Below are 12,945 nucleotides of genomic sequence, written 5' to 3'. Positions count from 1 at the left end.
CAAAACAACAGCTTGCTGACATACTCACCAAATGACTCTCTAAGACAAGCTTTGATTTTCTTGTAAGCAAGTTGGGCATGATTGATATATATGCACCAACTTGAGGAAGGGTATTGAAATATGTATATATTTTAAATTTATTTAGGTAGATAAATCTTATTTAGACAGATAAGTTTTATTCATATTCTAAAAATATTTTGATTTTATCTTTTAGTAGGTTATTAGAATAAGGGAACTATTTTCCAAATTAGAATTAGGATTCTTTTCTCTACTTAAGTTCAGTTATTTAATTAATAATAAGAGAACAGTTTTATTAAAAGCTCTCTTGAAAACTTTCACTAAGTTGTCTTGAAACTTATAAAACATAACTTGTACACATAGTTAAGCTGATTTATCAAACCAATCAGCACCTAATGAAAGCAAATACATTATCAACTTAGTTCAAATGTAATTAAGTGGCAAAATACAAAATGCAAACATAGGCAGCATGTTGTTCTACTGCAACATGCATGACTCGACAAAACAGGCTGCATGAAAGCCATTTCTTAACAATAACAGCAGCATGGTTGGCCATTTTCAACAGTTAATAACAACGTGCTCTTTCTTGCTGTTCTATTATTGACTTCAGGTTGTAAGTAATCTTGAACTCCTTGCCTTGTTGAGCCTCCTTTCTCTTTGTTCCCATCTGTGCTTCCCTTTGACTCTCTTCTTTCCACTAATATCGCCTGATCATCTCCGTAAAGGTTATCAATGGCAACTTTTATTAACATAGATAGTAAAGCACGTAACATTTTATGATTGATGTTAATATAAATGACATAATTATGATTTAGAAATGTCTAAAGACAATAGAGACACAAGAGGAGGAGAGACTTCTCAACTCACCGTTGTCCATTGGAATTATTTGTCCATTGGCAAGGGCTGAATTTTGATCTAAAAATGATGTATGGCCTTCTGATGGTTGTCCTCCTACAAACTCTTGTTTCGGATGTGGTGTGGGAATTGGACTTGAATCAGCCTCCCATTCAGATAATATATTAAATATTTGAGATAACAGTTTCATATAATAGAATATGAAGAGAAATTTTTTAACTGATCATCATCGACTAAAATTATTTTATCATTGACCGGTACTGAATTTAGATCTGGAAATGATGTATGGCCATGTTCTGATGGTTGTTCTCTTATCACCCGACATTGGAAATGGTCCTGAAGATGAACTATTCGGATGACCTGTAAAATCCAAGTCTAAACCAGCCTGCGAGTTTAGGTCATCTGAGAGAATAATTATCAGAGCCATATGGTTAGACTTGGGGACCAACTTTTGCGTCACATTAACAAAAGAAGAGAAGATATTGGCACAAACCAACAGGGAGAAAGTCTCGAGGATCGTCTAGAAGGTATTGAGAGGGACTTTCATATGGAGAGGTATCTGGTAGTGGTCAACTTGAATTAGACTCCCTTTGAAGTGGGTTCATGATATATTAAATAGTTGATTAATTCAAGAACAGAGTAAAAATGATAACGAAAAGGATGAAAGAACCAGTAGCAATGGCTTACCAGAAAGGTTGTTTTCTGAAAGCAGATAGAAATTTCAGAATGAAATAAAAGTAACGTCGATCTTTTAGTGCAAGTTGCTGATGTCGAGGAAGAGATAAATGGACTGCTGTTGCGCCTTTTAAACTATTCCCCCATTCAGGAAATTGGCCGCGGAGGATTGCTGAAGAGAGGTGGATAATGCATCTGTTGTGAAATTTGTGGATCTGATCCTTTCTCTGATGCCAAAAAGTAGGCATTGCAGTAAATGCCTGGAACAACAGCTTTCTTCCAATTCACAGGATAGTAAAACTCCTTCATGCATTCAGTGCAAGAAGTCTTAAACGACGGTCGGAGTCTAAGTGGAGGAGCAGGTTCCTTCCTTCAGAGTCTGCCAATTGTTTGTCTATCATCTTTCACTTGATCTTTTCCCTGCATTAGTCCCAATCTTTGCTTGAAATCTTGGCGTAAAAATAGGCTACACTTGTCCAAGAAACCAAGCATATAAGCAAAATCCAGAAACAAATGCTTACTAAAGAAACTTAATTCTCCTGATTGCTAAGCGACTAGCATAGAAAAAAAGAGAACCATAAACTTCAAGAAAAGGAGCCCACCTAGATGAAGAACAGCTGAAAATCTTTCACAAGAAAACAGGGAGAAGAAATGCATGAGAAATATATAAACAACATAGAAAAAAACTTACTGGACGAGTTTCTGTTGGTGCTGTAACTGAAACTAACAGATTCAGTACAGACTTGTCGAGCAAGTCTCGAGACTTGCTGAGCAAACAAGAGAATTCGAGCAAGAGAAAGGAAGAAAAGCTAAGAGAAAATGAAGAGGAAAAATTGATGAACAACTGAACTTCATTCATGAATTGCATAATGGCACAATGCCAATACATAAACCAGGCACTAAGCTTGTCAAAAACAATAAGTAATTACCTAAACATCACCTACCTCCACTAATGACATGGAAACTTGAAATTTTGGCTTGTAAACTTATACAAAGTTGTGTTTACAGCTCATACATAAGCTAATTACATCAGTCAACAACCTAACTTATTTAGAAATGAACTAAGATTACATTTCATTGAATAGGAATTACAAAATAAACAAAATAAGCTTGCATCAGCAGCTCCTGCATGTCTTGGTCTTCATGGCCTGCATGCTGTCGAGTTTGCTGCATGCTGAACCAACTTCATCACTCCTCCTTGGTTTGCATGGAGCAAACACCTAGCTTCTTTCTTAGACATTCGAACCTTGTGACACTAAGGGTTTTGGTTAAAATGTCTGCAAGTTGATCCTCTGAATTACAGTGGATCAGCTTTACTTCCTGAGCTTGCTCCATTTCTCGAACAATATGCAACTTGATGCTGAAATGTTTTGTTCTTCCATGGAACACTGGATTTTTAGCAATTGCTACTGTAGATTGGTTGTCACAGAAGATCTCAGTAGCTTCCTCTTGATGCACATTCAAGTCAGCCAATATTTTCCTTAGCCATATGGCTTGGTTGACAGCACTTGCTATTGCCACATACTCTGCTTCAGCAGTAGATTGAGCTACTAGACTTTGCTTCTTTGAGCTCCAGCAAAACATGGCTGAACCAAGGTTAAAAACATACCCTGAGGTACTTTTCATGTCATCTATCGAGCCAGCCCAGTCACTATCAGTGTAGCCAACCAACTTCAGATTTCCTTCTTTGCTGTACTTCAAACCATAGTTTAAAGTGCCTTTGACATATCTCAGCACTCTCTTTGCAGCTTGGAAATGCTTCTCATTGCAGCAATGCAAGAACCTTGAGAGCAATCCTACAGCATACATGATGTCTGGTCTAGTGGCAGTCAAGTATAGTAAGCAACCAACTAGACTCCTGTAGGTTGTTTCACATACTTTCTCAAAATCACCTTGGCTCGATAGTTTTTCTCCAACAGCAACTGATGTTTTAGTTGCCTTGCTGTTTTGCATGGAGAACTTGGTCAGAATCTTTGTGGCAAAGCTTCTCTGGCTTAGAAATATCTCATTCTGTACTTGAGACACCTCCATTCCAAGAAAATAGGACATCTCCCCAAGATCAGACATTTCAAACACTTCCTGCATCTTGGTCTTGAAATCAGCCAGCACTACTCGATCTCCTCCTGTCACTAGAAGGTCATCAACATACAGGGACACAATGAGTTGTATTTGTGTCCCTTGTTTCTTGACATACAGTGTTGGCTCACTCTTGCTTCGATCGAATCCCAGATCAGTCAAGTAGCCATCGATTCTGCTATACCAAGCCCTTGGAGCCTGTTTTAATCCATATAGGGCTTTCTTCAGTTTGTAGACCATATGCTCTCTGCCAGCTATTTCAAACCCTTGTGGTTGTTCAACATAGATGTCTTCATCTAAGAAACCATTCAGAAAGGCTGATTTCACATCAAGTTGATGGATCTTCCATTCGAGCTGTGTTGCTAAGGCAATCAGCAGTCTGATGGTGTCGAGCCTGGCCACTGGTGCAAAGGTCTCCAGGTAGTCCAAGCCATACCTCTGACTGAACCCCTTGACAACTAGCCTTGCTTTCAGCTTGTTCAAGGTACCATCAGCATTCTGCTTGGCTTTGTACACCCATTTCACCCTAATCACCTTCCTTTTGACTGGCCTTTCAACCAATTCCCAGGTTTGGTTCTTCTCAATCATGCTGATCTCCTCAGCCATTGCCTGCTTCCACCCTTGCTGAGCCTCAGCCTCTTCAAAGTTGCTTGGTTCAGCTATGGCTACATGAGCCCTTTCATAAATCTCAGCCAATGGCCTTGTTCCTCTGACTGGTTCATCATCAATATCCATTTCAGGGACATTTTGGTCTGGCTCAGCTTGGTCTGCTTGGTCTGCTGCAAGTTCTTCAGAAACTTCTTCAGGTTCACGTCTTTTCCAGTTCCAACATGACCTCTCATCAAATACCACGTCCCTGCTTACTGACACTTTGTTTGTTGAAGGATCTAAAATCCTATAGCCCTTCTTAACAGTGCTATAGCCCACCAAAACACCAGGTCGAGCCCTTTCAGACAATTTGTCCCTTTTAACAGCAGGTACATGTGCATAACAGATGCATCCAAAGACCTTCAGATGAGCCAGTGATGGCTTGAAGCTAAACCAGGCCTCGAATGGGGTCTTTTTATCCAAAGCCTTGGTTGGAAGTCTATTTTGAATGTATGTTGCAGTGTTAACTGCTTCTGCCCATAGTGCTTTAGACAGATTCTTCTGAATCATCAAGCACCTGGCCATATCCATCAAACTCCTATTCTTCCTTTCACTTACCCCATTCTGCTGAGGTGTATATGTGTTGGTAAGTTGATGTTTGATGCCTGCCTTATCACAGAAGGCTTGGAACTGAGCTGAGGTGTACTCAGTCCCATTATCAGACCTTATGGTCTTCACCTTGCAGCCTGTTTCAGTCTCAGCAGCAGTTTTGAACTTCCAAAACACAGTGGCCACCTCTGATTTTTGTTTTAAGAAGTAAATCCAGCAATATCTCGAGAAGTCATCAATGAACAGTATGAAATACCTGTTTCCACTTAATGACTCAGTCTTCATAGGGCCACACACATCAGTATGCACCAGTTGGAGTTTTTCAGAGGCTCTCCAGGCTTGATTCGAGGGAAATGGGAGTCTGGCCTGCTTTCCTAGCTGACATACTTCACATACATCATCATGGTCCACTGAGTTGATGAAGTTTTCATCCAGGTCTTCTCTGATCATTCGGGCCATCGATATGAAGTTGGCATGTCCCAGTCTTTGATGCCACAGCTTGGATTCATCTGAAGTGGCTGTGTAGGCAATGTCTTACTTCTTTGTCCAGTCAACCACACAGCTCTTATCAGCCATGGGGACTGCCATCAGTTTGGATCCACTTGGATCACTGATTTGGCACTGGTGGTCTTTAAACACAACTGAATAACCTTTTTCCAGCAACTGAGCTATGCTGAGCAGGTTTCTATCAATTTCAGGCACCAACAGCACATTTGAAATCACTTTGGTACCTGTAAGGGTGCATATCAGCACATCACCCTTGCCTTCAGCTTGAATAAAATGACCATTTCCTATCTTGACTTTAGTTCTGCAGCTTCTGTCTAAAGACTTGAAGATTGCAGCATCAGGTGTCATGTGGTTGGTGCATCCACTGTCTAGGAGCCAACCAGATGAGGACCTTTCCTGAGCAGCTGAGCATGACACAGCAAAGACTTGCTCCTCTTGGTCACTGTCCTCCTTAGCTACTCGAGCCTCAGCTTTCATCTGTTGAAACTGATTGTGCCCTGATTTGGCCTTGCTCTTACAGACTCTCTCAACATGACCCTTCTTCTTACAATGCTGACACACAGCATCTGGATTGAACCAGCATTTTTCTTCTGAATGACCAGCCTTTCTGCAGTGCTTGCAAGTCTGACCTTCTCTCCTTGCAGCATCATTCTTTGGCTTGTCTCTCCAGGCCTTTTTGCCTTTGTAGGCAATATTTGTTCTTGCCCGAAAGGCACCTTCTTGGTGCTCCTCCAGTCTGCTTGCTCTCCTCTGCTCTTGAGCATATAGAGCATTGATCAACTCTGTCAGGGAGATGGTGGACAGGTCCCTTGAGTCCTCGAGAGATGAGATTTTTGCCTCATACCTCTCAGGCAGAGTTGCTATAACCTTCTCCACTATCCTAGCTTCATTGAACTGCTCTCCTAAGAGCCTGATGCTGTTAACCACAGCCATAATCCTGTCAGAATATTGCTTGACAGTTTCTTCTTCCTTCATCTTCAAATTCTCGAAATCTCTCCTCAAGTTCAACAACTATTGCTGCCTTGTCCTCACTGTCCCTTGAAACTCTTCCTGCAACTTGTCCCAGGCCTGTTTTGGTGATTCACAGGCCATAATCCTTGTGAAAATCACATCAGACACTGAGTTTTGGATGCAAGACATAGCCTTGTGCCTCTTGGTCCTTTCATCAGCATGCTGCCTGATCTGAGCCACTGTTGGATTAGCTCTAAGTGGCTCTGGTTCAACATCAGAGTTGACCACCTCCCACAGATCGAAAACCTGCAGGTAGATCTTCATTTTGACCACCCATATGTGATAGCCTTCTCCATTGAAGACTTGAGGTGCAGCTAGTGAAAAGCTTGATGAAGCCATGGATTTGTGTAACAGATCCCTTAAGAAATAGGCTCTAGATACCAATTGTTGGTGCTGTAACTGAAACTAACAGATTCAGTACAGACTTGTCGAGCAAGTCTCGAGACTTGCTGAGCAAACAAGAGAATTCGAGCAAGAGAAAGGAAGAAAAGCTAAGAGAAAATGAAGAGGAAAAATTGATGAACAAACTGAACTTCATTCATGAATTGCATAATGGCACAATGCCAATACATAAACCAGGCACTAAGCTTGTCAAAAACAGTAAGTAATTACCTAAACATCACCTACCTCCACTAATGACATGGAAACTTGAAATTTTGGCTTGTAAACTTATACAAAGTTGTGTTTACAGCTCATACATAAGCTAATTACATCAGTCAACAACCTAACTTAGTTAGAAATGAACTAAGATTACATTTCATTGACTAGGAATTACAAAATAAACAAAATAAGCTTGCATCAGCAGCTCCTGCATGTCTTGGTCTTCATGGCCTGCATGCTGTCGAGTTTGCTGCATGCTGAACCAACTTCATCAGTTTCAGTTTCTTGAGAACAAATGGATGACTTGAAGAGAGTCAAATTAGGAATTTTTTTTTCTAAGTTCTTCATGAAAACTCAAAATGGAAGTTATTCATATAAATAATTTTTTGCATTCTCGAATTGCTATATATTTTATTATTTAAATAATTTCAAAAACTTCGACCTTGGAATAACATCTAACTCTTTTTCCTATCTTAACTCTTCTTCTTTCGTTGGGTTTTCTTTTTATTCTATTATTGACTGCTTCTTTTACTTCGTCAATGAAGGATGTAATCTCACACTATCCTCCTTTGGCTTGTCCAAGTCGGGAGTTGCATGGTGAGCCTCACTGGTTTCTGTCATTACTTGGCTGCTGTTCAGCTCTGATGCTGGTGATATTACTTGTCGATAAAGCTCCTTTCATATGATATGGATCTTCATAAAGGCGATCAATAACAACTTTTGTCAATGTAAAGACATAACATGATGAAATTCAACAGTCTATGATTAATCTTTGTTTGGACATACCAATGCCTGGAAAACATACATCTGGAACCGCAGGATGAACTTCCCTTTCACTTGGATCCCAACCTGAGCTCAGAGATAAACCATGCTCATCTGTGAGAACAAGCATTGGTTCCGTAGGATTAGACGCGAGACCAACTTTTATGTCATATTAACTAAAGAAAACAAGTTATTAGCGCAAACCAGCAGGGGCAAAGTCTTGAGTATCGTCTGCAAAGTATCGAGATGTACCTGGTCGTTTATTCGGGCCCCTTTGAAATGGATTCATAATAGAATAAATATTTGATATAACAATTCCATATAGAAGAAGCGAAATTTCTCAACTGACCATCATCCACCAATATTATTTGATCATTGACAAGTGCTGAATTAGATCTGCAAATGATGAATAGCCTTGTCCTGATGGTTGTCCTCGTATCAACCCTTGCTTCGGATATGGTGTGGGAAGTGAACCGAAAGAATGATCTGCAAATGATGTATGGCCTTGTTCTGATGGTTTTGTTCCTGTTATCCCTTGCTTGAGATGTGCTCCAGCAATGGAACTTGAAGAAGTTTGTAAATACTCGCTAGGAGGGGAATCAAAGAACCAAGATTCTAAGTCATACAACCATTTCATATACACTTGATATATGAGCCCAACAGTTAAATTTGCAGCAAGTGCAGCGCACACTTCTTGCAGTCTTCGTTCCCGAATAACCTGCATTGCACATTTGAAATAAAAAATCATTTAAACAGCAGAAAGAACCAAGAGCTGCTTGCAGTCCTACAATTGTTTCATCTTACCTTATGTATGCCACCTCGACGAGTAACTTCGAGGAAAATCCGATGCAAGTTTAGTTCTTTTCCCTGGAATGTAGGAACTCTGTGATTTTCAGAGGGAAACAAAAATTCTTAAAATCAAGAACGCATTAAAGTAATAACAAAAGACCGAAACAAGAAGCAGCAAAAGGCTTACTGGAAAAGTTTGCTTTTGATAATGGATAGAAGCTCCAGCATGATACGGAAGTAACGTGGATCTCTCAGTACAAGTTTATATTGATCATAATCAGTGAATACCTGTGAATTAGTTGAAGAGAGAGGTGGGAAAAACCTTGGTTGTGAAGTTTGCGGAACTGAAGCCAAAAAGTAGCGATTGCAGAAATGGCATAGAACCTCAGCGTTGATGCAAATCATAGGATATTCCATCTCCTTCTTGCATATGGTGCAAGCAGTCTTAAATGACGGTCGGTTTGTAACAGAAGGGAGAGGAAGAAAGGATGTTGGATGTTGACGTTTCTTAGTCAGAGAATTTTTCTTAGTCAGAGAATTTAACGTTGAAATATTGCTGGCTGCATCAGGTTGCTTCCTTTTGCGTTGGCCTTCGACTCTTGTTCCTTTATCATCTTTCCCTTCATCATTACCAGCCATTGGTCTTCGTAATCTTTTGTAAAAGTGACGAATCTCTGTAATTCTCTTGATTTTTCTCTAAGCGACCAACAAACCAGAAAGAAAAAAATGGAAAAGAAACCTACCAAAATTAAAAATACCAAGCCGTCTCTTCATATAAACATGATACTTTATATTGAAACACAGTTCAAGTGATATAAGAAGTTGAGTTGACACAATTTTGAATTAGATTACGATTAGAATTTTTAATTTGGTTATTTATCCAACCCGTAGATTTTTTAATTTGGTTATTTATCCAACCCTCATATTTACGAGATTAAACAGAAAGATTAAATTTTAAAAAAGAATCTAAATAGAATATTAGCTAATTTAAAATAATAACCTGACTATTTTTAATATTATAATATTACATAATTTATATAAAAAAAATTAAATCTAGAATAATATATATTACTATAATATAAGTTAAATATTTTTGGAAGTACAGTTTTCTTGATGCATGAAAAGATCAACCTCTTCTTCCATTTGGAAAAGTATTTATAAGACGAAATCTTTGCTTTTTTAAAAGTGTTAGGTGGTGAGTTAAGAATAAGATGAAGATAGATATTTTTAATGATCCTGCTGAAATTTTTTATTTAATGATCCTGCTGAAATTTTTTACGTTGAATCTATTTCGCTTGAAGGGTGTAAGAGTATGAAAGTTTATGATTTATTGCATCCTGATGGCAGTTCTTGGGATATTGATATGGTAGAAGGGTTGCTTTCTCCCTATGATACTCAACGGGTTTTGCTCAGGCTGGTTAGTTGGTTTCCGTCATAGAATTATTTGGCACTTCACCCATAATGGTATGTATCTGGTTGCTATTCGACTTTTCTCAAATATATCAAATTTCCACATTGATGGCCCCGGGCAAGCACTTTGGATTAAAGCTTTGCCTGTTAAAGAATGCATTTGGCGATGTATGAGGGGATTTATTTCTTGTAACAGTAAATTTCTTCACCGTGGAATAAATATTGGTCCAAGATGTTTCGTTGCCAGCAGGTGGGGGAGGATATTGAGCATGCTATTTTCTAATGCACGTATGCTAGGGATGTCTGTCGTTTGATGGGATTCGATAGCCATTCTTTATTGATTATGGATTTTATTAGCATGGTTCTTGCGGATCAACAAGTGGCGCATAGAGGGAAAATCCTTTGCACCATATGAAGGATATGGTTTCATAGAAATGTCGCGTTATGAAAACAGTAAACGCCAACAATAGGGTATATCGAGCAGCATGCGAATGTCTATATACACAGATGGCTGGCTGCTCATGTGGTTAATTAGGTTCAGACGGTATCACCACAGCCGAGTACGGGTGGCGAGGTAGAATGGCGTAAACCACTGACGGGTAAGCTTAAATGTAACATTGATGGGGCCGTTTTTACGAATAATGGAGTTGTTGGTTGGGCAGCTATTGTGAGGAGTTATAGCTGCTCAAGAGGCACTCTCATGGGTCAGATCTTGTCATGCGAAGGGTATCATTTTGGAAATTGATAATCGTGGACTTTAGGCTGCCTAATTCCATGGTATTTCTGATTTTTCGAATTCTAGGTTGTAGATTCAAGACTATATCCATCTTAATTCTTCTTTTGACTATATCTTTTTGTTGGGCTTGTAGAAACACTAATAAAACTCCTCATTCCTTGACGAGGATGGTTTTATCTCAAGTGTACTACTTTAAATTTGTCATTTGTCTTGGAGAAATTTTAATTTCTAACTGCTGTCATGATTTGGGTGATAATGAAGTTAGTTAAGGCCGGGAGTATAGAGTAAGGATATTGGCTTGGGTTTAGGTTATCTCTTCGTTTTCTCTTTTATCTAGATTTTATTTTCAATGAAATGATCTTTTACTTAAAAATTATTAAAAATATGTTAAATTCTCTATATTTAAAATTTTCATAAAAATAAAATAAAATTATTAGATATTAAACTAAAATAACATAAATTATTTTTAATAATTTTTAAAAGAAATATGAGTTGGATTAAAATAAGTTTGACTTAATCATTTATAAATAAAGATAGACTTTGGCAAATTTTGAGCTCATATTTTGGACTAAACCAAGCTTGACTAAGATATTATATTAATATCATACAACGATTTGTAACAGCTCGTGTGATAGCCTGATTTTTCAGTGGTGTCGGAAATAGTAGTTTGAGGCAACCAAATTCTACGAATAAGTTATTAATATTTACGAGTCAAATATGATTTTAAAAAGGTTTTTTATTTGATAATTTATATTTTATAATGATTTATTAGGTTTGAGTGGTAATACCCTAGGTCAAGTGGTTTTAGAAAGTGAGGTATCGGGACCTTGTTTCTATAAATCGAGCCATAAATATTTTTATAAATATTTATGGAGTGTCATTAAGGTAGTATTAAAATTTTATTGAAAAATTTTAATGTTTCGATAGTTAATTAATTAAAAAGGACTAAATTAAAAAAGGTGCAAAACTTGCTAATTTTAATATTTAAGTGACTAAATGGCTTGATTAGTAATTAAAGAAGGACCTAAGTAATAATTGTACCTAAATTTAATGGATGATGCCGCATAATAAGAGAAAAATAATAAAATAAGGCCATTCAATGGCAAAATTGTAAATTTGATGAAATCAAAATAAAACAAATTAGATTTGAATAGTTTTCTAGAGATTTCTTCTTCAATTTTCGGTTCAAAACAGACATAGGAGAAATTTTAAGTTGGTTCTTCAATTTTTATTAATGTGAGTTCAATTCTTACCTGTTTCTTGTAATTTTTATGTTTTTGAGATTGTTACAATTAGGTCCAACTAAAGTATACCTTTGTTTTTTGTTTTATTCAAAGTTTTGGAAGTTGTAATTGATAAATATTAGATTTTTTTGATGAATAACATGGATTTAAAGCTTTGATTGTGTTGTATGATGATTTTATAAAGTAATTTCGTTAAATATTGATTTTAGGATTAAATTATGAAAAGATTAAAATATTAGAGTTTATTAAGGGATTTATGAAGACCTAAAATATTTGGATAGATTATTGATTGAGAAAACTAATTAATTGGATAGATTAACTAATTAAGTGATTAAATTATAAAAATTGTAAAAGTTTGGGGTAATTATGTAAATTTAAAAAATAAAAGGGTATTAATTGTAAAATGAATTGGAAATGAAATATATGCTAATAAATGAATAATTTTATATTTTAGATCAAGATCCCGTAGATACTCGTGAAAAAGGAAAAATAGTGGAATAGTCCCTGAACTTCTACAATTACTACAATTCAATCCAGATAATTTCGTACAATTAAAATTTAATATGTTGTATAAATTGATGAATGGTATTATTTATTTATTCTATTTCTGGAAATGAATTATTGTTGGAATTATAGTATTGAATTGGATTTCGGTTTGAATGGAACGCGAGATACATTCGTATTTTGGTGTATGATGATATTAGAAGGAGACAACAATATTTTTCTCAAGTAAACCGGGGTTTAGCATTTGTTGCGAGCTCTCGTGTTTTACTTTTTCTTAAGCTCTTACGAGCTTCTGTTCAACTTTCAAGTTTCTGTTGATGATGTACTCTTACCCGTAAGTTGTTCTTCGAGTGAAAAATTTTGGTAAAACGATTTATTTAATGAATTTGAATGACATGTTATATATTTTTGTATTGATTTGAATACGGAGGTATTTATCAATTGAAGTTGTAAATGACAGGGAGATGACATAAATGATTTTATTTATTCAACTTGTTATATTAAGTTCAGTAAGATTTATGATTAACCCGTCGAATTTACTAAGCTTCATTAAGTTTATTT

At 36.9% G+C, this 12,945-nt stretch overlaps 1 protein-coding gene across 2 annotated transcripts; it reads right to left on the bottom strand.

The window, feature by feature from the left end:
• Window positions 1-7,132: 7,132 nt before the first annotated feature.
• LOC121209780 (uncharacterized) lies at window positions 7,133-9,233 on the bottom strand. Of its 2 annotated transcripts, XM_041081224.1 has the most exons (5): window positions 8,678-9,233; window positions 8,506-8,584; window positions 7,906-8,419; window positions 7,726-7,815; window positions 7,133-7,632 (listed from the first exon to the last, which is right to left on the bottom strand). In XM_041081224.1, the coding sequence occupies exons 1-3, from the start codon at window positions 9,127-9,129 to the stop codon at window positions 8,066-8,068; spliced, it is 885 nt and encodes a 294-aa protein (XP_040937158.1). In that variant the 5' UTR covers window positions 9,130-9,233; the 3' UTR covers window positions 7,133-7,632; window positions 7,726-7,815; window positions 7,906-8,065. The 2 variants fall into 2 exon arrangements, with proteins under 2 accessions (XP_040937158.1, XP_040937157.1); XM_041081223.1 differs by having other exon boundaries at window positions 7,726-8,419.
• Window positions 9,234-12,945: the final 3,712 nt, after the last annotated feature.

The sequence above is a fragment of the Gossypium hirsutum genome, chromosome A11 (genome assembly GCF_007990345.1).
Source record: "Gossypium hirsutum isolate 1008001.06 chromosome A11, Gossypium_hirsutum_v2.1, whole genome shotgun sequence".
Lineage (NCBI taxonomy): Eukaryota > Viridiplantae > Streptophyta > Magnoliopsida > Malvales > Malvaceae > Gossypium > Gossypium hirsutum.
This window is presented reverse-complemented; position numbering and strand designations above follow the sequence as displayed.